Below are 25,914 nucleotides of genomic sequence, written 5' to 3' on the forward strand. Positions count from 1 at the left end.
CGACACGGCGCCCACTCTCACCCGCCGCCTCTGACTCCACGCCCGCAGCCCGACTCGCCCGCGCCCAGCGCTCGTGTACGACACAGCCGCGGACTCATATTTAACATTTATTGTTGTGTTTTATTTCAGGCTAGTAGACTGAGACAAAAAAATATGTTTCAATAAATTGCTTGCTTGGCTGCGGTCGGTATGACCACCCGCAGCCCGCGACCGACTACAGACGCTGCCGCACGAAACCAGCAATGGTCGAATGATCGTAATATTAATGAATGCGGTCTCTTTGAATCCCCGCTCGTCGTCACAAGTGGCATCTATGAGTGGCAAATGTTGCCCAAAGCATATGTTTTCTTATAAAATTACAGCGACTATCCAATCCCGTACACAGTACCAATATAACATTGAAATAGGGTATGTATGGTATGGTACGAAATTACGTGGCGCCTTCGTTGCCGACTTTTAAACGGTCAATTTGCTGCTGACAGGTTAGACGACAGTCACGAATAAACACCAGATTTTTTTACAAATACGACATTTCGAAATAAAAGTGGTATAAGTGATTCAAACCAAGCACAAATATTTGTGATATGGGATAGGTTCAAAGAAAGGAAAAACAACCGTAAGAAGGACTTGTTACAGCAATGAACAGATTATCGTTTTGAAAACGTGATTTCGTATACTGTAATTAAATTAGGTATGTAGGCACATCATTTAGATATGTTGAGTTGAGGCGTGAATACTCAACAAAGTACAAAATACTTAGAATTGTGCACCTAACTAGTAACTACACTCCTTACTATGGTAGATTAACTAAATAAAAACAGCATAATCAAAAGATCTACAAGCTTATAACTTGAACTGACGTCGGGAGACACCGTTTAATTAGATTAAAACTTTCCAGTTAGTTATAATTACGTCTGGGCCCTGAGGTTATGCATTTACTCGACAGGCGCAGTCGCCAGCGTCATATGATGGAAGGAGTGTTAAACTAATAAGACTGCTTACCGACTTGCCAGCCTAGGGTTTTTATATGTCAACTAGTCTCCGCCCGCGAATTTGTCCGCGTAGAAGTTCTTTATATGTGAAATTCAAAAACTCCACAGCACATTTGAAGAATGTATGTTTTGAAGTTTAACCTTCACTTTCAATGGTTTAATTTAGGCTGTGCGTTGTCTGTCTGTATGTTTAGTTTACTGGCATTTGGGCAAATACATATTGTACTGATGGATAAACATGGTTGTCTTTATACAATAAAATGAAGGGTCCGTGAAAAATCACTTCGACCCGCTTCGATAATCCTTAAATACCTATAAGTCTAAGGTAATTTCCTTGTCCTGAGGCAAAATAATTATTATCTGCTATCTACTTTGGTTATCTGTAGTTGGAAGTGTACATATTCAATTATATTATCACTTTGTAAGATAACAATGCTAGAAGTTATATAATTGATACGATATGAGAATTAGATATTTAATGATAAACATTAAATTAAAGTGAAATACCTTATTTTAAAACGCATGATCATTTAATTACATATAGATATCTTATCTCGATTAGTATGACTATACGATATGCTATTTTTTAACATATATTTACATATATTACATACTTTTATAAAAGTATTTATTGTATACTTGTAATTGTATTTAAATAACTGATTTATGCTACAATTCATTGTTACGGCTTTTGTTTCCCACACAATCACTTTAATGAAAAAGTTATCATTATCATATCAATTAGTCATAAATATATAACCCAACTAATAAATAAGCATGTGGACAATAGATCAATAAAGCAAAATTTATTGCTATCTTGCTCTATGTTCAAACCTACGAGTAATAACCGATTATTACAACACACAGTCGATATTGTACCATGAATACTGTCGATCACACGCATGATTTCACTAATTCTAGATTTTAATAATTGTAATAGTAAGATAGATTTACGATAAATTAACTAACCTGCAACTGTTTTCATTAATAATGACTACTAATAACTTTTTAATGATGTGTTGCCTACATCCACTTATACCTAAAACACATCGCTAACGAGATCGTTATGGTTTCAAAGGTTCCTAGTGAAATATCAAACCGCTGAATACGAATAAAACGTTACGGACCTTTAGTATAGTACTTATGAAGTAACCTTAATTTTAATCCCTTGGCAACAGTCCTGTTTTGAAAGTACTTTGAACGAATTAAAGGAAAGCTTTCCCAATAGCGGGTAAAAATAGGTAGTGAGTAAATACTCACGGGTAAATACCGAGTAAATACTTATCACAGTATTTACTCAATATACCCGTATTTACTTGTTTAACAAATTGGTGCGTATAAACTATTTAGAGTGCTGAAAGGGGTATATAAATATGAAATATACCTAGGTGTATTTTATATTATTTCCGCTACTGGATTAAGTACACAAAATTGTAAGAAATATAATTGTAAGAAATATATGTTTTTTAAAACTTTTTGGATAATTTGAATACTTTTGGAAAATAACTTTTCTAAAGGCCGAAATAATGTTTACCCCTCTTTAACTTTCGAACCAAAGTAAAAATATATATATATATATCGAGAGATTACAAAGTATTTTTTTAGAAATATAATTACTAAACAAAATACTTTGAATATGATCGGTTGAGCCATTTTTGAGTTTACTAATCTCGCTTTTTTATATTTTATTAGCAGATTTTTTTACCCGTCTAAATGAAACTACGGGTATTTATCGGGTGCTTTGAGTAAATACCTACTCAGTATTTACTCACTCCTACCCATTTCTAATAACGGGTGATTAAAATATACACCGTGGGCCCATATAACCCGACAGATTGGAAACACGCATTTCTGAGGTCATAAGGAGCAAAAAAATGTTATATGACTTTAGATTAAAATCGGCAAAAAAAATGTTGTGTGTCTGTGTGTGTGTATTTTCGGTACACGACACGTTATTTATTTTTGCATCTTGGAGAAAAAAACATTGCAATGAATAAACAGCCCTTACAGGGTGTCATGTTCATGTGCCTAACCGTTTATGCTTGTAACACCTTACTGTATTATGAACATGACTACAATGAAATAAAGAATAAAGTAAAGTATATTTTTTATTTACATAGAAATTTTGCGAGTTTCCTTTAAAACTTTAATGTCTGTCAGTAGGTGTCCGATTTCTAAACCATGTCACATAGTGGCAGCGTTGCAGCCAAAAAGTTGTTTTTCACTGCATCATACATCATACAAGGACTTAAAAAAGCCCAGCGTTAATTATTATTGAATTAACCCTAACTTAATCCCTCAAAAACAGTTCTTGGGCTAATGTTGTTCTGAATAATGAGCATTCCTAGTGGCGGATGATTATACACGCCGAGAATATTGCTTTTGCCGACACAGCTAACACCTACCTACATAAAACAAAACATTACTAAAAAGTCTAACCACTAAGTGCACAACGTTTCAATTAGGTTTATTAGACTATTACTCTAAACTACAATCCTTGGGCAACAGTCAACAGTTCTTTGGCAAAAGAAAACATGTTGGAAAGTACTTTGACTGAGTAAAACCATACAGGGAACCGAAGCTCATCTCTGTCTTTACCGAAGGAATGATGGTCTCGAGGATTTTATTGACAAATGAAACCACTAAAAGGTTAAGACCATAATTACTTACTGCTATTCATTCAAATCCCCTGACAACCGTGCTTGGCAAAAAATGTTGTTTTGAAAGTACTTAAAACGAGTAAAAGGTAATGAGCAGCAGTGTCGGGTGATTATGGTCGCCGTGGGACATTGCCGGTGCAGTGGCCGCGGTCGCGTGCTGCCGTGCCGGCGACGATCGATACCGCCCGCAAAGCTCGCGCTTCGGCACATACAGCCTACTTAATGACAATTGCAACTTCCAGTTGGGCATTACACACAGGAAATATAAGTGGAACTAGCACCTTAACAAATCTAATAAGGGACCGATTGTAACGACGAAAGTTTGTGCCGTTTTCACTTAAGGCAACAAAAACAAATAAGAAGTAAATGTTTATTGGAGCACATAGGTTTGTCGTGAAAAGTTACGTTTGGGCGACTTTTTTCGGGTCGTAGGCACAGCGGGAAAGTCCCATTACGTAGCATGAGTCAATACCGTGTCATCGGCCGCGGAGTTTCGGCGTGGAGAGTGGCGTCTATGGGGGATGTCATAAGAGATTAGCCGGTGATTTGACAGGTGGCGTATGTCGTGGGTAGATAGAATGAGGTTAGGGCGGCTCGCGCTCGGTGCTGGTTGCGGCAGGTCGGTCGCGGGGCCGGCGGGCGCGGGCGCGGGCGGGCGAGCACTGAGGCGCGCGCCGCCGCTCGCACCAACATACCCCCGCTCACCCCCGACCACTGAAAGCCAGATCTAGACTTTCACGAGAACCCGCGTCACAACGTCTAGCGCACGTCCTGACATATAGCTTCCATAAAACCGTCTCCATTTCGATGCCTCCATTGTGTACGATCGTTCCCGGGTTCAGTCATGAATAAACCGCTGATATTACGGTGAGAGTTATCGTGTTTCACCGGCTCACACAAACTTTTGAAATAGAGTTACTAAAACTGATGAGAGATTATGCAGTTTATAAATACACACTGTCATTGTCATCTATTTATAACACATTGTTCGAACTTGTATGGTGTCAAGAAAAGTTCCCATTGTTGTCTAACGCGTACTTTTCTGCTTTACTAGCGTGAGTTTTTAAACGCTTATGTCGCATATTGAGTGTTAACTATGCTTAGTGACGTCATGAATGGCGTTACGTTTGCATCCCGAGTAGCTGGCTAGAGGTGAATGCTCGTCCGGCCGGCGTCCTGTCAGGACACAGCATATAAACTATGATAGTAACCTATCTCAAAACATTTAGGCCTTCACATTCTACGTTTAAATCCCTGCAAGCAACCTACACGTCCCTGTTAATATATAAGTATAAATCCAGACTAGGTGTGCACATTTTTCTGCGCACGCTCATTTTGCTATATTCTAAGTTAGACTACTGTCCCAATCAACTCTGTCCAGGATGTCGCTAATTCCCAGCACGCGCCCAACTAGCCACTCATCAATGCGCGTCCAACATTTGCTACTTAATAATCACTAGCACTAACCTAGTTAAGCGTTCATTTGCAAGGCATGAGTTGAAATTACTTCAGCCTTTTTAATTAGGAAAGCTTTGGGACTAATTAGTACTGTTAATTCAATTAATGTAAACGAGACGGTTAACACGGTCGTCGCAAATTGCGTTTCACGGTGTATAATTTTGGCCCAAAATGATTTCATTTTTTGCTAAAGTTGAAGAGTGGAATAAATAATGAGCATCCCTTGTTCGCTGTCGAAATGATATGATGGACATTTACAGCTTAACCCTTGTGCGAAATGGGAGGGGCGTGAGTATTTGGTAAGGGTTTATGGGGAGATATAGGTCTTTATTACGGTTCAGTTTCGTGTGAACCAGGCTTATTTAAACAACACAATATTTCCATTACCCAGTGCATAGGTATCAACTACCAGAATAAAATATTACCAGTAAACATGTATAGTATCTTTGTGCCCAAGTTCTTTTATATTTACATTATGATAAGAGGGATTTAATAGGTAACTTGCACAAATCCATATAATATTCTTTTTCTGAAAAAATAAATGGCTTCTATCAAATTTATGTCGATTTCGCCAATGTCAAAAGTGTGTTCGAAGACCATGACGATGTTCAGCACTAACCGTTCGCTTCTAGTTGGCCGTCGGCGACCGTTACATGATTAAGGTCACAGGTGCAATTACAAAAAAAAACATAATCTAATTTTTTAATGCTCACTTTATTAAATATTTTTTGTGATTGTTATATATTTACATGTAATAAAATATGCGTGAGTGTCGTGGAAGACTTGGTTGGAACGAAGTATATTATTATTGATAAACGTATTATATTATTGATTAACATACAGGAAAAAAAAACTTAATCGACAAAATAATAATTATCGTATCTGCTTACAAAATTTCACAAATCAGTTCAGAAATGCGGCTTACAGGCAGGGAGAACAACCAAACATAATAAAACATTTTTGCATAAGCTGAAACTGATACTTACGCTTATTACCTTCACACTCGCTTGGTCAATCAAAATTATGAAATTCTAGTGCAGAAAAGTACAATAAGTAATGCATACTTCTTCTTTTTAGCCCTTTTCAATCTTAGAGATGTAGGCCTCGCCTTTATTTTTTAGGGTTCCGTAGCCAAATGGCAAAAAACCCCTTATAGATTCGTCATGTCCGTCTGTCTGTCCGATTATGTCACAGCCACTTTTTTCCATTCTGGTTTATTTTACGCTCTATTTACCCATTGCTGTTCTCTTTATATCATCCCAACGCATTTTTGGCTTCCCTGCTGGGCGCGAGTGGTCTCCCACTCTACCAGCCTCTTGCTCCATGAGCCGTCTTTTCGGGCCACGGGACCATCTGTATACACGTCCGGGGATTGAACCGGGATCGTCGCTGATACCACCTGTTTCTAAGCGGCTGTTTGCCAAATGCGCCCCTATAGGATATACGTAAGTTGGTGAAATTAGGCTACCTACTTATTCTCAAGAAATAATTAAGTCAAAAGAGCGCCATGACGGAAAAATCTTACACTACTTTCCGCTTCGTTCCAAAAGTAGTTGTAAAGCTTTGGTAGCCGAGTGATGCGGGGAAGCGAGCCGGAAGGTAACGGCCAACTTGAAGCGACCGGGTAGTAGTTGCTTTTAGTAAAGTGATCGGTAATGAAGTGCAGGGTGTTGATTAAAGAACGGTTCAACGCCTTTTTAGACTAGTTCTTCACTAGTTTCGGACTTACACATGAGTTCACTGCAAAATAAACTTAAAAATATCACTCTAAAAACAAAAAAAAAATAGTCTCGAGACGACTTTGCCATTTAAAGTTTAACCAAGAATATCTATAAAAATTACAAGAGCACATATAGTAAGTGACGTAACCACCTGAAAGACCACCACCAGAATTATATGATACCTATAAATAACCGATAAAATGAATGCAGAAGATAAAACAAAAAGAAGAAAAGAAAAATTATCTCCCAAGCCAAGGAGTGAAATAGGAGACAAAAAAGGAAGGCGTTGCTAAAACACCATACTGTTTGATTAAGAAAAAAATGTTGATAAAGCCAGTACAGATATTAATTATTACAGATTGTTTGTACGTTGCTCACACATCCGACGACAGCATACTAACGTCTAACTATACAGTTAAAAAAATATAACTATAAATAAATAATAAATAAAATTTTAAACAATTTAACGTTAATACGTTAACGGTGCAAAATAGAAAACTGTCAAAAGAACATTACATAACTAAAACAGACGTTTAATTTGAACATACATGGAAATAGATCTTAAAAAGCGGCCAAGTGCGAGTCGGACTCATGAAGGGTTCCGTACCATTTATGACGTATTAAAAAAACTACTTACTAGATCTCGTTCAAACCAATTTTCGGTGGAAGTTTGCATGGTAATGTATATCATATATTTCTTTTAGATTTTTCATTCTGTTATTTTAGAAGTTACAGGGGGGTTGGGGACATTTTTTCACTTTGGAAGTGTCTCTCGCGCAAACTATTCAGTTTAGAAAAAAATGATATTAGGAACCTAAATATCATTTTTGAAGACCTATCCATAGATACCCCACACGTATGGGTTTGATGTAAAAAAAATTTTTTTTTTAATTTTATGACGTATTAAAAAAAACTACTTACTAGATCTCGTTCAAACCAATTTTCGGTGGAAGTTTGCATGGTAATGTATATCATTTTTTTTTTTTAGATTTTTCTTTAGAAGTTACAGGGGGGGACACATTTTACCACTTTGGAAGTGTCTCTCGCGCAAACTATTCAGTTTAGAAAAAAATGATATTAGAAACCTCAATATCATTTTTAAAGACCTATCCATAGATACCCCACACGTATGGGTTTGATGAAAAAAGATTTTTTGAGTTTCAGTTCTAAGTATGGGGAACCCCCAAAATTTATTGTTTTTTTTTTTCTATTTTTGTGTAAAAACCTTAATGCGGTTCATAGAATACATCTACTTACCAAGTTTGAACAGTATAGCTCTTATAGTTTCGGAAAAAAGTGGCTGTGACATAATCGGACAGACAGACGGACATGACGAATCTATAAGGGTTCCGTTTTTTGCCATTTGGCTACGGAACCCTAAAAACCGAGGTTTCCATCTGTTTTGTTTATGAAATAAATAAATAATAAATAAATATTATAGGACATTATTACACAAATTGAGCAAGTCCCACTGTAAGCTCATAAGGCTTGTGTTGAGGGTACTTAGACAACGATATATATAATATATAAATATTTATAAATACTTAAATACATAGAAAACACCCATGACTCAGGAACAAATATCCATGCTCATCACACGAATAAATGCCCTTACCACGATTTGAACCCGGGACCATCAGCTACGTAGGCAGGGTCACTATCCACTAGGCCAAACCGGTCGTCAAAATGTGTACCTACACCACTCAAACAAGTAAACATTAACAACAACTGTTCCAAACAACTATTTATTGAAGCGAATTGTAATTTTCCGTACCAAAGTCGTGTTCAATACCGACTAACGATGTTTGTAAACTTTTAAAAGTAATCTTCTACTACTACCACTTGTTTAGCGCAATGACCCACAACAGTCTTCGCTCCACTTTGTCTTGACGCCAAGTTTTAAGTTTGCATTCAACAATTACCCATTACTTAACAGATCGGTAATCACAACGCGGCCAACTGTTCCAACTGATCGCACTGAGCATAGGCTACGACCCACGCTCCTGGACGGTTGATCGTGGATCCGAGGTCTTTATCCCTAAATAAAGTATTTCAACCTTTTTTGAAATTTGCTAGACTGTGAGTGTTCCCGTCTGTTTACTAGGGTCTTAATTTTAGGGTCTTAAGTTTTAATATATTCATTGATAGTATAAGATGGCGTCAACTCTAAGACAATTTAGTGCTTCAATTTCCAAACCTAATGTAGATGACTCTGTACCAGAGACCAAAAACCTTTTGGCGCAGTACAGTGACTATTTCAACCAGGCACACGACTTTTTCTTAGGCTTTACGTTTCTTGTACAATCAATAAAAGGCATAGATAAAATGCAGGACTGACCTATGTTGTTGTTATGTATGGAGTGGTGCGCGGCCGCTGCTGCAAGCGCGCTGGCGAGCGCGGCCTGCTGATGTTGCAGCTGCGACGCGAGCTGTGCTTGCAGCGCGGCGTGCGCGTTGCTGATGCCGCGGTCCATGGCATTCTGCTCGGGACGCGCCGAGTCTTCGTATGTGGGGGAGTCTTCATCTGCGAAAAAATTGCACGTTAGAAGGGGACATGGGAATAGCCTTAGTTCCTAGTACGATTATGAAAATGAGTCACTGCATAGCTCCAAAAGGCGCATATTAGCTTAATAAATTGGCTCAGCTGACATTCTTTAATTTACCACTTTTCTCTTAGCTTCCCTTTTCTCATTATCTTATTCTTTACATAGCACTTTTACGAGTTTAGAATATAAACTGTCAATAAATGTGACGTTTTCGAGCAAAATGTACCACATTGTCGCTTACCATAAGGACGAAATTTGCTTATATCATTATACGAATAACCTGTCAGAGCGTCCTTATAGTAAGCGACAATGTGGTACCATTTGCTTGAAAATGACACAAATATTCAACTGTAGCTCGTTATATTGCTATGTGTTTAGTTTTTTTTTCGTCCCATCCAATTAAGGGGCTGTCAACACACAATTTCGTTTCGAAATTGATGTTACTTAAGCAGCGTTTTTAAGAAAAACTATTTGTTTTAGTAAAGCAAGAAATATAGATAGATAGATAGAATACTCTTCGCAAAGACTGGTTTAAAGTCATCATTAAACGGTGCTATGTCTTTCTTGTTTTGACTGCAATTAAAATCACAATTTCAAAACATTTTATCTAGCTCTAAACCGCTAACGAGTAATTAATCATATAAATAATCCACATTTATATTTATTTTAATAGTTTTCTTATTATTTATTCCCTTGGCCAGGCCCAGGAACAGCGACTAGACAGTGTCCGCGCTTTCGGTATTGACAGCCTCTTAACAGCGTACCACAAAAAACGTGGTTGGCCTGTGCAGCGTGTCGTAAGTACGAAAACAAAGAAATTGTTAGGTTTACCGCAAAACACGGTACTAACATGTCGTTAGAACTATCTTGATGGTCAAGGGACTATCGAAACCTAACAATTGGTTTGCTTTCTTAAGTATGCTGTTAATTGGATGGGCCAAACTAAAAACGAAACATTATTCTGTCTCCTCATTCCTCTTATAAACAATAACTTCTTGTATTTAAAATAAATTCTATCAAATCTAATTTTTGTCAACTAGGCAGATACCCATCTCCTAAACATAATATTAGCCTCTAGCCGCCCAGACCCTCATAAAAAGTTCTTCCATTCCATTGTATTTTGAATCGTCGTTGTGACAAATCAAAATTGAATTTGTCTTGTTAACTTTTTTTTGTGGGCGACATTTAGACTGGAGCCAAAAATACCGGTCCCCACATGTCTGTCAGTATCTTTACAATATTGATTAAGGTTAAAAGCCAATAACGACGTGAAAGGGGTTGCTGACAATAGATCCCAACCTTAACAAATTATGTTACCTTTGTTCCCTAGCTTATGGGATATATTAGCAACAAGATTGTTTGCCAAAAACAATACAGGTATTGTCTGAGAATATGTGGTAGTGTTCATAAAAAGAAGCAAATAAATGAAGCACATCTTAAACTACTCTTGTAATTTATAATAACTGTTTTATCAATTTTAAAGGGTAGGTACGGGTAAGGAATTTAATTTCAGTACCATTTCGTACCTTGTCACATAGACAATAGTATGAGGTCCCTACACTGACATAAATCAGGATCAGGAGGAGGGGGAGTTGCAGGCGTCCATAGGCTACGGTGACTGCTTACCATCAGGCGGGCCGTATGCTTTCTTACCACCGTCGTGGTATAAAAAATGTACTACGTACTAGACAACCGATCGAGAACAAATTGTGTACGCCATTTTCGGCTTTTGACGTTTATCACTAAGCTAAAGAATAAGCGTAGCTGTGTAGCTAGCCAGAGGCGAAACTGTTATGATTATGACAACTGTACCCCTAGTGTAAATATTTTCGACAGCGAAACGTGACGTACGCGTTTGCGTTAAGTGTCATTTTGTATGAGATTTTTGACTTTCCAAAACGTTCCGCTTGGCGCGCTGTTCAAAAACCCATACAAAATGAGACTTAACGCAAACGCGTACGTCACGTTTCGCTATCGACTAAATTTACACTAGGGGTACTGTTCACTTCTTGCCTACATAGGAATTGTAAAGAATTTAGATAAAATGTGTTTATTTCTTTACAATTGTATTGAATTGTATTTACATATGTGACACTGACGACATTAAAATTTATAAAAATAGTCATAAAACTCTTTCTATTTGACTCTCGCACTCGCAGCAATTTTGATCAAATCACGCTTACAGCATATTATACTCATTAAATATAAGAAAAACACTACAAAAAATTACGAGATAAAGAAAAATATATCCTCATTGTATATATATATATTCTGCAAACAATAAGGTAGGTAATCATTAGAACCTACGTGTTACATCTGCGAAATATAATCTTTGCGCCAAAGAAAATGGCGTACCACCGCGAGTGTATAAAGTGACGTCTCAAAAATACTCTAAATGAACATATAACAAGAGTTTTTACGCAGTGGATTGTTATTAAATTGTGGATAAAGACGTCTACAAAAAGTTTGCAACACTGAGGTCAAAAGTAAAAGAGCTGCTAGCGACTGCCTATGATAGCTACATTGGGTATATCCAAAGTACTCTTAAAGTCAATCCTCGCGCTTTCTGGCAGCACGTAGGCAGTCTTAAGACAAATGGCGGTTTTGTTTCCCGAGTAAAGTGTAAGGGTGAAGAATTTATTGGTAAGGAGGTGGCGAGCGCGTTTGCTAACTATTTCGCAGGCGTTTTTCTACCTGATATTCCGCTTCTCGATCCGAACCTGTTAGAAAATGCCGATCGGAAGCCTAACGCTAACTGCATTGATATCAAATCAATAACTTTACAGGAGGTCGAAGCCGGGATAAAACGCTTAAAGGCCAATAGCTCCGTTGGACCTGATAACTTGCCGGCGTATATTGTAAAGGGTTGTGCGGAGTTTTTGAAGATTCCGATACAATATATTTTTAACCTGGCGCTCTCTTCTGGGTCATATCCTCGAAGTTGGAAGGTGTCTAGAGTGAGGCCGATCCCGAAGGCGGGTGACACTTCCGTTGTTGAGAATTACAGACCCATAGCCGTTCTTCCCACCCTTGGCAAGCTGTTTGAGTCCATACTTCACCGGATTCTATCTTCCCAGGTTCGGCCCTTTTTGTGTCACGCGCAGCATGGCTTTCGGCCAAGTCGTTCGGTCAACACGAATCTGTTGATACTGACTGAAAACCTTGCTCAGCATCTTGACAAAGGTGTTCAGGTCGATGTCATTTATTTCGATTTCTCGAAGGCTTTCGATCGCGGGATAACGATGTGCTGCTTAGGAAACTTGATGAAATTGGTTTCTCTCCCAAGCTACTAGCCTTTTTTGCCAACTATCTGCGGGATCGGCAGCAATTCGTCCGACATGGCTGTTTTGTCTCGACTCCTTACCACACCCGGTCCGGCGTGAGTCAGGGCTCCATCTTGAGACCCTTGTTTTTCGGCATCATGATTAACGATCTCAAATCAGTTCTTCGGGCGGCTCAATGTCTCTTGTATGCTGATGATCTGAAGCTGGTATACAGGATTGAGCAAAGAACTGATTGCGAGACGTTACAAGAGGACATCGACCTGGTGTTTCGGTGGAGTATGCACAATAAACTTCATTTCAACCCAGTCAAGTGTTGTGTGTGTACATTTAGCCGCTCTCGTTCCGCTATATATGGGCATTTATATACTGGGGTCAGAGCCAATAAATCGTGTCTTTTCCGTCAGGGATCTGGGCGGATGATCTGAAGCTGGTATACAGGATTGAGCAAAGAACTGATTGCGAGACGTTACAAGAGGACATCGACCTGGTGTTTCGGTGGAGTATGCACAATAAACTTCATTTCAACCCAGTCAAGTGTTGTGTGTGTACATTTAGCCGCTCTCGTTCCGCTATATATGGGCATTTATATACTGGGGTCAGAGCCAATAAATCGTGTCTTTTCCGTCAAGGATCTGGGCGTAGTGTTCGATGCACGGCTAACTTTTCACGAGCATATTTTTTCTCTCGCGAAGAGCTTTCAAAGGCTGGGTTTTGTAATCCGAAACCTTCGCGATTTTCATGACCCGGTGGCTATAAAAATGGTGTACAATGGTCTAGTAAGGAGTAAGCTGGAGACTTCGTCGATCATTTGGAACCCCTACAAGTCGACGTATGCTTTACTGCTTGAGAAGGTCCAGAAAGCGTTTTTAAGGTTCCTTTATTAAAAAAATATTCGGATTCTATCCGTACCTGTACCCGACAAAGTATCTTCTCGGCTCCCTCGGGTACAATTCCTTGGAGGTCAGGCGGAATTACCAACTCCTTGTCATGGCATGCCGAGCCTTGCGTGGGGAGTCAGACTGTCCCGAAGTTGTTTCTGGTCTCGTGCGCCTGTTTGTTCCGGACGTCCCGAGAATGGCCCTCAGACCACGACAACGCGACCTGTTGGCCGTACCGCCGGCGCGCACCGTATCGCGCAGGAACTCGCCGCTGCCCCGCGCCCTCTCACTGCTCAATGCGCTCCTGGCATCGACGCTTGACTGCGATCTATTTGCTTGGCGATGGGCGGCAGTGTATAGTGAATGCTTGAGATTCTGTGAGGCGATGGATGCTAGGTCTCAATCCCAATCTAATTCCCTGTCCCAATTTAATTTGTTAATGTGCCATTATTGTTTTTATAATTGTTAATACTTATAATTATTAGTTAGTTTAAGTTTCGTGACGCATTGGTTCAACTGTAATGTCCTAATGTCATGTAAACATTTTTATCAATAAAATCAAATTAAAATCAAATTATATTGCTTTTGTTATATTTTTTGACATTATTAAAATACATTTTCATAACGTACAAAGGCATTTTTAATTTATTTATTTTTTAATTTTTGTTACATGCGTGGCATCTCGCCAGTTGTCGGAGACGTACTAAACGCAATGAAGTGCCGGCACTTCATTGAGGTGCGGAAACATTTTGTTAGAGAAGCCGACTTTAGTACTATACCTCAATTGGTCCCTAGCGACTTTCACATTGATTGTCACTGTGATAAGGTACGAAATGGTACTGAAATTAAATTATTTGACTGTACAATTCCATTGATTAGAAATTATATAAAATAAACATACATTATTTTTTATTGCTTAACTCATATGTCATAAATCCCCTTTATGATGCGTTAAAAAACCGCAAATTACGACTATCATAAATATAAACTGTACTGTTCCAACAAATATTATAACATACTCGATTTTATAATTACATTCAAATTTCGCAGTCATCTCTATCCTTATATCAGTCGAGATATCGTTTTATTCGAAATGAGGTATTTAATTGCAATTTTGACAATTCTTGTATGATACCTACTACAGTTGGGACCGAGTCTTCGTCTCTGAACTAAAAAAAACTACGTTTGCGTGACATATGTAAAAATAGTTTTCATTTTCCTGTAGGTACATATTTTGGCATTAAACTTAGTTCGTTTCAAAAACCCACACTCGTATTTTAGTGCAGCAGCAGAGCAGAAATGTAGCAGTCACATAAACTACTATTAAAAATCTCTTTCCTGTCTAAATAACAACACTTATTGTCGCCGTCAGGCCAATGAAATTGTTAATTCTATAAAAATGGGTAAACAAGTACGTAGCAGTTTTTTCAAAAGAAGAACTCGTCTCTCAGATTAGTCCTTCAAAGATTTTTTGAGTTAGTCGCTTATTGCCATACATTTACTTAATGCCCTATTAAACCTCGTCCTGCCGAGTTCTCATTTAACAGCTTTGGTTGAATTAATATAGAGTCAGCTGCACAGATATATCGTGATCGTGATAATTGACAAAATACGCCTTTATGTAATGTGTAAAATGCGATGCGAGAGTGAGTATAATCAATTACTTTAATTTAAACGAATTCATGTTTTGAAGAAAAGCTGTCTACCGACACATTCCGCTGTGTTAAATGCCATGAACCATGCATGTCTCGCTTTAGAAAATGTAGGAAGTGATGTAAACAGTAAAAGTGTTGACGAATGACATAAGAAACTTACACGCAAATATCTTTAACAGTCAAGACTAATTGAGTGCATGTCGTATGAAGGGTGTTATACCTTTCTCAATGTACGAATTACTCATCTAATTGAGGATTGTGTTTTTTTTTTCAATCAAGGTTTTGTAATTGTTATTTCACTAAGGCTAGAAGAGGTGTTGCAGTGGGAACGTAAATTAAAAAAAAATCTCTCATATTTATGAAGATCATAAAACTCTAGAAGAAGAATAGAAAACTCGCCGTCCTAAGCCGACTAAACCCAAGGTAAATATTACACAGGAACCGTGCGCGTCTGTGAACGTCATTGGGACAAAACACTGACCTCAAGAAACAATACCACAGAAAAGAGTTTATCGTCTCTTATTCCTTATAACAGTAGATAATCCGTTATTTTTCATATCAAAATAAACAGAGTATTCTTACTAGCTTCGGGCACCGGCGCAATGGGACTCTCCGGCAGGAGGATCCCTTTCTGAACCAGCTCATCTCTATTTGCTCGGACGGATATCTTCCTTTCTAAAGCTGCAAAGAGGAAAGATGACAATTAATAACAGTATCAATAACATCAAAAATGTTTAGCATTATTGATTAACCAAAGCACATTTTTCAAATAAACTATTAAATTTATGTTTTTTAGCCATAGAAGTTCAGACAAGTTACAGTTCGTTTTTAGAAAAAAATGCGTACTTCCATAACTTTTTTGTTGGAGTCGCTTTTTAATTAGCTGACTCACTTTCAATACTGAGTTATTTTTTACCCTAAAGATAATTTAATAAAACACGTAGATTTTGATGTGGCACAAAATGTCTACGAAAAAAAAAGAATGACACCAGTACAAACCTCATACCAATGGTTATGCATCAATTTGTAAGTGGCTGTAAATAAACCCCCACTGAGTGCTTACGTTACCTAGCGCCGAAAACTGGGACTTGATCTGCTCTACTGGCAACCAACACATCGAGGCTATTGGCCCACACTGTCGGACCATCCTGTTATTTAATTTAATAACATTGCAATATCAACTTACTTCTAGAGGCTGCTTCAAACTTCTCCGACTTCTTTTTCCGTTTCCACTTCCAAGGTTTGAAGAGCCTACCAAGGGCCGAGAACTTGGATTTGGTTCGCTCCACCGGCGGCGTTCGCGCGCCCGACCCCAGGCTGTTGGTGCGCACTGTTGTGCCATTTTGTTTCTTGGCTGCAAGCAATAACAGAGGACATTTTTAACATGATCGAGTATCTATACTTTGATCGCTTATTAGTTACAATCCAAATATCTACGAGTCACCACTAAAATAATACTTATTTAAGTATTGTGCAATTAATTACATGTCAATAATGGAAGTATGTAATAGATAATTAAGTGACAAACAAAATTGTTTTGAAAGGTAAATAAATTGATGGCACTGGTAACGTTCAGGCCTTATCCGTGAATAAAGTTCACGTTCGGCAAACATTTGCAGTCGTTTGACTACATAGCACAAAAAAATCTCATTACCCATAAGGGTTTATAGTTGCCAAAAAAATACCTTTGAAATTAATTGAATAGATACTTAAAGCAGACTTTGAATTAAAGTAACTAGCCACAGTTGACGAATTAAATTATCTTCGATTTATACGGAGAGATTATTTACTTATTCCCTTCAATACTCAAATGTTATCTCCGGTACTTTACATGGTTGAAAATAGTGAAAAGATCTATTTCGTATAGAGTACTTTGAAACCTAGTGAGCCGTAATATGGAACAGTAGTTTATATATCGGCAAATTGTTTAAAATCTAACACTACTATTCTATAAATGTGTAGAAAAGAAAGAAGCATGAATGATAAATAAAGTCTAGATTTGCAACAATTTATAAGTATTGTACCTAACGACCTACCTAATAAAAAGAACGGAATGTTATAGATCAAACTACTCCAACATGCTTGAAAAGAACGCTGTCCTTGCATACTCACATAGTACGTTTGTTTTGTAAATATCTATTAACTAAATGATATACCGGGTGTTTCCTGTAACACGAGCAAATAATTAAAAAATAAATATATTGTACTTCTCAAACGATATAACTTATGACTCAACTTTTAAAAACGTTATCTTTTTCATACAAATTAAATGTTATTTTCACTGTACGCCGTCATCAGTGATCTAAGAATAAACTTTAAAGTGGAATAAAAATCAAAACATAAGTAATTTTTAAAAGTTGCTGAACAAATATTGGTCAGTTTGAGGAGCCGCCTACAGTTTAATTTATTACTACTGTTACAGGAAACACCCGGTATAACTACAGTTAAATATAGTTACTTAAATGTTATTTTCGACGTGCTAAGTCTTGCCAAATTACGAAATTATGAAGCGAAAAATTACAATGTCATTAACATAAAAAAATATATTAAAAGATGGCGCACGTCAACACCTACACCGCCTACATACAATATACCTCCTCATACATACATACCTACATTGACTGAATAAATGGCCCCATTATGTCGAGAGCCTATTGTCAAAGGCTGTCTGTACCCATCACAATAACAACGGGAACATACAAAAGAGAAAACTTTAACATTACCTATAGTATAATTCTATATCTACAGTTTGGGGACGTTGATTTATAAATCAGTATAATAAGAACGAAACTAAGTATCAAATTTGAACAGTTGTTTGTTAAAATCACAGACGGAACAGGATAAACCGACGAAAGTTTAGGGTCAGGTCATGCATAAAACAAAACACGGTTCAATTACTTATTTAATATTCAAGTAACATCTTCAGTCTTATACCGAAGTGCACAGTTTTCGTCCCAACGTTAGATGATTCTTGGAATCCTTTTATTAAGAATTACAGTTTTTGTTCTTCGTAAGCATTTAAAAACCTCCAATTTAAATGAAATTGTTTTTATTATATTCCCTAGGAAAGTTTACTCTCATCATAACCGCAAATAAAAAACGGGCAAGTGTATTTACGGTGTTTCAAATAAAATAAGAAAGGTTCAAAGAGTGTACACCCGCAGCGAGGGAAGCACTTCCATATTTGGGACCATTCCAGTTTTTTACCTGCACGAAATGCCCGGATGGTTCGAGACAGGTAAAAGAGTTGAACGCGTCGAACTCAAGCAACCGTGTGTGAAAGAACGATACAATCAAATTGATCATGGAACCATTGTTTGAACTGTACATTGATAGACACTAGACAGTATAGACACCCGTTCAATTAAAAGAAGGGATCCCCGTCACGTTTGTAGGACTAAATGAAAACCTGATGTTTGCTTTATGGGACACGTAGGTAGAACGCCCTTAGACATAATTGAAACATTTGTAATTAAATCATGTTTACACATACACGAATTTCTAATATTGATATTATTGATAATGGAGAATGGATCCACACGCGCACGCGTATTGGTGTACCGCCAATACGTCGTGCATAACTAAACCAAGTATTTCCTAGGGACGAAAATATTATATACAGTTGGACTTGAATAAATTACTACCATTAATATATAGGTAGTAAACCTACTAAATAACAGACCGGTTGGAGATATTTAGGGTAATTGGATTGTCATAATAGTTTCAGGAAAAAGGCTTACAAAGTTTTTAGGTTAGACTAAAATTGTTTTCATGCCAGATTGCGACCATCAAATTTGTAATGATGTCAAAAAATAAACGTCACTTCTCAATATGTATGTATGGTGTTATTAAATAAATACTAGCGTCAACGAGGAACAAAGTAGGTACTTGTTGTTACTACTTGTGCGTATGCGTGCTCGTTGTGCTCGGCAATAGTGACCTTTAAAAAAATGGTTTTACTTAGCCCTTACAATGATAATGGTAACAAATTCAGGGCATCGTGTTAGCGCAGCTGTGCCAGACCGCAGATATGCGCTAAACTAAATCGATAATTACAACACTTATTTAGGGAAAGGCATAGGAGGCAAAAAAAAAAACAGAAAATAAGTGACTTTACGGATAAAGAGTTCAATAAGATGTATTCATGCATACATTCTGTATTGGTTCCCTTACATTCCACGACTCTTCTCGACGAATATATCTTCAATGAGACCTGTTGGCGCCACTGTAGATGGTGGCTCTCAAAAAGCTGCTATGCTTATTTAAAAAAAATACGTTCTAATATATATTGCGAGGTGCGTTAGCGTTGTGTATAATACACAAAAGTATTTCACCGTCTAAATTTGCCGTTTTTTATACCTGTTTAATTATTTTGCATATATTTTAGTTGGCACTTTTTTAAAACTACTAACATTTATTGAATTAGGTATATGTTACTGTATTCCACAAATAATCGAAAATAGAAAAAGGATTTACTAAAATTACGAATAAGGAGTGAAAATTCGCGATAAAAAATCTGCATCTGTTAATAACATTGTTTTTTTTTTTTTTTTAATATACCTACACGGGAATAATAACGTTATAATAAAGAACACCGCATAATTTTGTACTTAATAGTATATCTACTCCGGCTACGTGCATTCTCATTGGATTAACCTAGATCTAGATACTAGTTACCAGTTACCACTGGTCCTTATGTTAGACAAAGAATTCATCCCTCACACACATAATTTTACGAAAATAGTCCTGTAAGTATAACAGCAAGAGGAACGAATGAAAGAATTAATGCTATCATTCGACCCAACGGTGTTAAACGTATCTATTTAACAGTAATTGAAACGCATTAACTGTGGGTATGAATTGTTTAAATAAATTCCTGAACGATTTAAAAAACTATCTCATTAGGAACACGATGCGTGTCACGCATTTTTTCTAATATCGCTCGTTATCACAGTTTGATAACTGCCGAGTACGAGTTAAACTCGTAGTAAAAGCAAGTTGAAGGCTGGTGACGCGTTAGTAGAGGCAGAGGCAGGTTACGGTACCAAAACCCCGTAATTGCGTAGATAAGAAATGAGTCATGCAGATGTCTCGCAGCTCGCATCGCAGCCCACGCGAGCTTGATCGATGAGGCAGCACCGACAGCGACAGTCCACATAACATCTTCTAGTATAAATTGTTGTCAAGATCCGTAATAACAACGAATTAGTGTAACTCGTAATTAAGCATAATTTGCATGGGGTATTTCGACCGCAGTGGACGTGTGAAATCATAGATCATTATACTGTTTTGTAGGAGCGACCGCACCGGCTCACTGCTCACAAAACATTTGTATATCAAGTTTAACCAGTACGGCTACCACCAGTTTGACAGTTGTAACTTAATTTCTATGTATCTCGCTCGTACTCGCATATTAGTTAGTGCGAGCGAGATGTATAGAAAGTAAGTTATGCAGACGTTAGCGAATATGTCCGTTTGATACCCTAAGGCATTCGTGGTAAAGCTACAAATCTAAAAAGACACAACAATTATGTTATGTCAGAGAGCACACTTATACTGGTTTGTAAGTGTTTGATGAACGGCGTCATCCTCGACAAACCGCTAGTCATGTGCCATCACGACTCAATAGGCATATTGTGCGAATGTACTACCAAATTATTCTTAACGATTGACGAGATCCTTATCATTACAGGCTTGAATTCAAGTTTAGCTTGAAGGAACGTTCCGGGAGCGTTGACATTTGCTCTACATAATGTATTTAAATTATGTTAAGACGTTAAGATACCTGACTACATATACGATGCCTGAATACAGAGTACCTGGTGGAAATATAAATGTTAATAATGAATGCGAATTCTCGTAAGTAACTTACATTACTGTACCTAGAAGTTTTAAATTAGCTGTTATATTCTTGAAGAGTACGCCTAGAAAATACAAAAACATGTCTTAAATGTCCTACCCGTCGCGCCGTATCTAAACAGATACAAGGTGAGCAAGAAAAATGTGAAAGACTTGAAAATGTATTATGAAAAAGTAAGTATACGAGTAGATAAAATTTCCTTAATAGGTTTTCTTCACATCAGGCACAGGTAGATCATATAGTTGGTAATAACAGTGCAGAATGCGTTCTACGTGCATTATGATTCATAGTAAAGTACTATATTGCATAACAAGATTATTTAAACAGTAATAATTAGTATGCTCCTGTAGTAGCGTATGAGTACCTACACTTAAGCCTTAAGCGAGAACAAAGCTAATACCACACCTGCTTAAAACCAAACAGAGGCATACACGGGTTTTATATAAGTAATACGTATTACGTAATAATGTAATGTTTTCAGGCAAATAGTGTCGTTTCATTAGTTTGGTTCCCAACAGGAACGATTTTTAGTTTCATTTTTATGACAGTAAAGCCTTATTTTATTTACAATTTAAAAAAAAGTTATTGACAGAAAACGACTCAAATTTTGTCAAAGTAATAATTAGTACAAAACATTAATCGACCCATAATAAGCAAGAGGTCGATGACCCCATTAAGATTCGCACATGGGCTTGGGCGTAGAGGTACAAAAAACGGTATTGTCATAAATGGGTATTGAACACAACAATCATCGATATGAGATCATCATGTGAATAATACGAGATAATAAAATAATACACATAACATTTCAAGAAACCTGCACTAGATAACCTACTTGTAAACAGTAGGTAATTTATTTTCAATAAGAGGCTACATTTTCTAATTATATTGGGGTTTAATTCGTGTAATTAGTAAAGTTCAAGCTTAGTATCACCTTAAGAGCAATGGGAATTTCTATATAAAGTGCTGCGTTTGCATTGCTCTAGACTAGACTCCAGAGTCTACATACCTACGTCGACACAGCTGGTCAATTAAACATTAAGTTCTCTAATGCTTCGTCAATGTCATTTACCGAATCGGAGGCCTCAGTTCAAATTGTCAAGGTTCTATGTAAGATATGTGTTACATGTAACGTTTTATTTATTTACTAGGTAAATAACTACCCTCTCAAAAATTTTGGCACAGAAACTGTTATTTCATTGCATATGCTTACGTCGCTTTGTGCAAAATGCTTAATAAATACGGATCCTTGTCTCGTATATTAGACATAATGTAACTGGCATCATTAACCATTTAAAGCGAGGAATTACTTGTCTTTGACTATGCAAACATATTTAGACAATGATAAAAAAAAACATGTTTTAATTTGTATATTAATTAATGTGCATTCTATTTTTGCAACACGATAAGATGAAGATAGTGAAAGTACGGAGCAAAGAGCTCTACATAAAACACGCCGTAAGTTATGAATGGTGGAAAACAGTATTTTCACTTTCGCAAGTTAGCAAGTATGGTGTAGACGTGGGAAAACGTATAAGACTAATTGGAAATTATGATAGGGAGGAGCTATTAAGGCTAGCTATCTGTGAACCGCGGAGTTTGACGGGTTAAACTTTAAACGGGTGTAACAAAAATAATGGAGACCCGTTTAATGACACGGTAAGTATCGTGTTCTGATTAAGAAAAAGTAGAATAAATACATTTTTTACGCCAGAAAATTTTTTTTTTTCTATGAGCAGGTCGTTCAAACCAGCCAAGCCTTCCATACAAAGGACAAAAAAATTTCGCGTCAAACATTTTTTTTTTTAAATTTTTTTCTAATTACGGCATGATACTCAATATGCCCTTAAACGGCCCACTATTTTTGTTACACCTTGTATTCGTTTGTATGTATGTATGTAAAGTCAGCATCTATAAGTACCTACCGAATGAAATAGCGCACCAAACGTATTTGCTACCCTGGAATACGAGTACTCGTACTTTTCCTAATAGACATATATCTTTACAGTTCGCGTTCAAGTTTCTGTCAGATGCTTTTGACGCGTAGTCTGATCCGCTACTTTTGATGCTGGCTGTACATCCCATGGCATGGATTGTAGAAATATAGTTATACATTTTTAATCCTAAAAGGTGTATTCACCTACCTATGTTATACAGGTTCAGACATGTGACTAATTTAATTAGTTTGCTAGTGGGGAATACGAACTTAATTAATGTAGAGGACCTTGATGTGAAAATTATATTTTTTTGTTATCATTCGCCCGCGCGTCTCACTCGCGCCAATACATGTAAGTAAGAGCGAAATACAAGCACGAATTATAACAAAAAAACTTCATTTTGACATCAAAGTATTTGAATTGGCCTCCTAGTCTAAAGTAGTCTAAACAACAACATATAATGTAGAATTAGATAAACCTGTTGACTACTCCATTTAAATATAGAGCCAAGATAATCCCTAAAAAGTTTTAACATCTCAATTTTGGCTCTATAGTTTCCTTACACATGGGAAAAGATGGAGTGAGCTACTTATAATTTATTGTCTGACATAGTATAGGCCTATAGGGTTTTATTCGACGTTTGAGTACATGAGCCCCAAAAGTCATTGAGCTAAAATCAAATCGCGATAAAGATAGGATTATCTAGAGGACTGAAAAATCTGCCTTCTAGGGTTACCTAAAGCTTCGTGTTTTTTAAAAGAAAACAGTTTTTGGACCCGCTAGATCGTAATATCACTGAATAGGAATAAATTCCATTTAATCTGATACGTGTATTCGTCATGCAACAAATGTTACACGGTAATAGCAAAGACCTTTGCCTACAATTTGACCTTAGCATAAGCAGCTTTTAGCATGACTGTCGAGTCAAACTTGAGGTCGATCAGTTATCCGCGTTAACCATGTTTGGTAATCTAGAAACAGATGGCAGCGCAATGTGTTTTATTAATAGAAACAACTGATAACTAAATAATTCATAGAGTACCGGGTAATTATACCGATAAATATATATTTTTTGATTTATCCTTCCTGTTTCCGAGAGTACTACATATAAAGTAAACAAATACCACAATTTTTTCAATATGTATAATATATCAAAACTAAGACTCCGCTCTATACGAGATACAAGTGACACATCCTTTCGAAATTGATTGAATTATATGGTATTTACAGTTGAATAGTAGAATATTATTAAAGCTACATCGTATATTCCTTAGTTGTAGTTTGTAGTCATATTTAAAATAGGTAAGGAAATATTCAAAATACCGACACGCGAAGGCTAGGGTTTACGATCATATGATTCGTGTGAGACGGGTGACAGGCGGCCTGCCTAATTCAACAGTACATTTGTCACGGCGGCTGTGAGCTCGACTTTGGTACAACTTGATCCTGAAGACTGTAACGGCTATGCGTTTCCAGGGTTCTGACGTAAACTGGATAGTCAGGCACTAAGCGTTGTGAATTATGACACGGCGACACTCCTTCGGGGTCCGCTTTTGTGACGTCATTTCATGCTTTTGTATAATTGAGCTGTTACGAACGACGTCTCTTTGTTAAATTTCGAAACCGTAATGCTGATGAACTCAAGATTGCCAAAATGTACGCACCAATATAGCACGTTTACCTACGTCAGAAAATTGTTTCGATTTCTTTAAATACGGATTACAATGTTACCCGTTCTTAAGTTTTTCTTTTGTTTATATAAGCACGTTTACAAAAAAAAACCTAATACGAATTTTTGAAAGTTATAATATTCTATATCTTATACCTTTAAACGAGCAATTCTTGTATATATATATATTTCCGGGATCTCGGAAACGGCTCTAACGATTTTGCTGAAATTTGGTATATGGAGGTTTTTGGGGGTAAATAATCGATCTAGATTAGTCTTATGTTTGGGAAAACGCGTGTTTTCGAGTTTTCATGCGTTTTTCTTTCGACGCAGAATATGGTCGCTAATTTCGTGTTGTCGGCCACTGTCCGTCTGGTCCAGCGGGTTAAGACGCGGACTGCTAAAAGTGTTACGGGTTCGAATCTCGCCCGGTGACTAACTTTTTTTTTTATATGTTCAAGTTTATATATAATTTTTATTGTTTTAGACAAGTTTAATTTAGTAAAAAAAATTAGTTAAGCTTATCACCTATTCACTACCATATTACAATTATATTATTCTGGATACCTATCTAAAGTATTGTTACATATTGTTAAAAAATGTTATTGTGGGCCCTTTCTTAACTAGATAGACAATTGTCTGAACTCTAAATGGGCTTACTTAGTAAGCCAACATATTCAGATAGGAAACCCCAGCTGATTCAATTATGTAGGTTATTTTAAATACGTATCTGCCAGAAAGAAACCAAAGTTGTATAATACATTTAATTAGCTATATGTTGTATTCAATACATAAACAACTACAATGGGACATCTTTTCGCATGGTAATTTTGCTCTACACAATACCAAATTCTTAGAAGTCGTTATCTAAAGTAGGCAGCTATTATTGAGTAATGAGACGCAAGCAGATAACATTGTTTACCCTTTTAGTTCACTATCATATAGAAATACCGAGTTTATTACACCTACACTGCCTGTATTGAAAATTTGGGGCATAACGCTTCGGTTAAATTTTAAGCTTATACAATTGAATTCTTAGTATGTTTTGTTAGAACACGTTCATTGTTAATTTTAACGAGTTATAAATGCAGGTCAAACGGTTTATCTCTACAAAACTATTAGGCACTGAGCAACTAGAGTCCTTATTCATTAGCGTATGACGTTAGTGCGCCAGGCGCACATACTGTGTGTACTGATGTTGGAGGCCAAATGTCATGCATGAGCCTTTGGTTTCGCAAGGCTATTGTTAGGAAT

The 25,914-nt window shown here is 37.0% G+C and overlaps 1 protein-coding gene across 8 annotated transcripts in view; it reads right to left on the minus strand.

The window, feature by feature from the left end:
* LOC133521312 (phosphatase and actin regulator 1-like) overlaps window positions 1–25,914 on the minus strand; it is a 94,129-nt gene that overhangs the window by 37,203 nt on the left and 31,012 nt on the right. For all 8 annotated transcript variants that reach the window (XM_061856205.1, XM_061856207.1, XM_061856204.1 and 5 more), the window contains 3 exons: window positions 16,381–16,548; window positions 15,777–15,875; window positions 9,170–9,355 (listed from right to left, as the gene is read on the minus strand). In XM_061856205.1, the coding sequence (XP_061712189.1) occupies window positions 9,170–9,355; window positions 15,777–15,875; window positions 16,381–16,548 (453 nt within the window). The remainder of the gene's footprint in view (window positions 1–9,169; window positions 9,356–15,776; window positions 15,876–16,380; window positions 16,549–25,914) is intronic.

The sequence above is a fragment of the Cydia pomonella genome, chromosome 9 (assembly GCF_033807575.1).
Source record: "Cydia pomonella isolate Wapato2018A chromosome 9, ilCydPomo1, whole genome shotgun sequence".
In the NCBI taxonomy this organism is placed as follows: domain Eukaryota; kingdom Metazoa; phylum Arthropoda; class Insecta; order Lepidoptera; family Tortricidae; genus Cydia; species Cydia pomonella.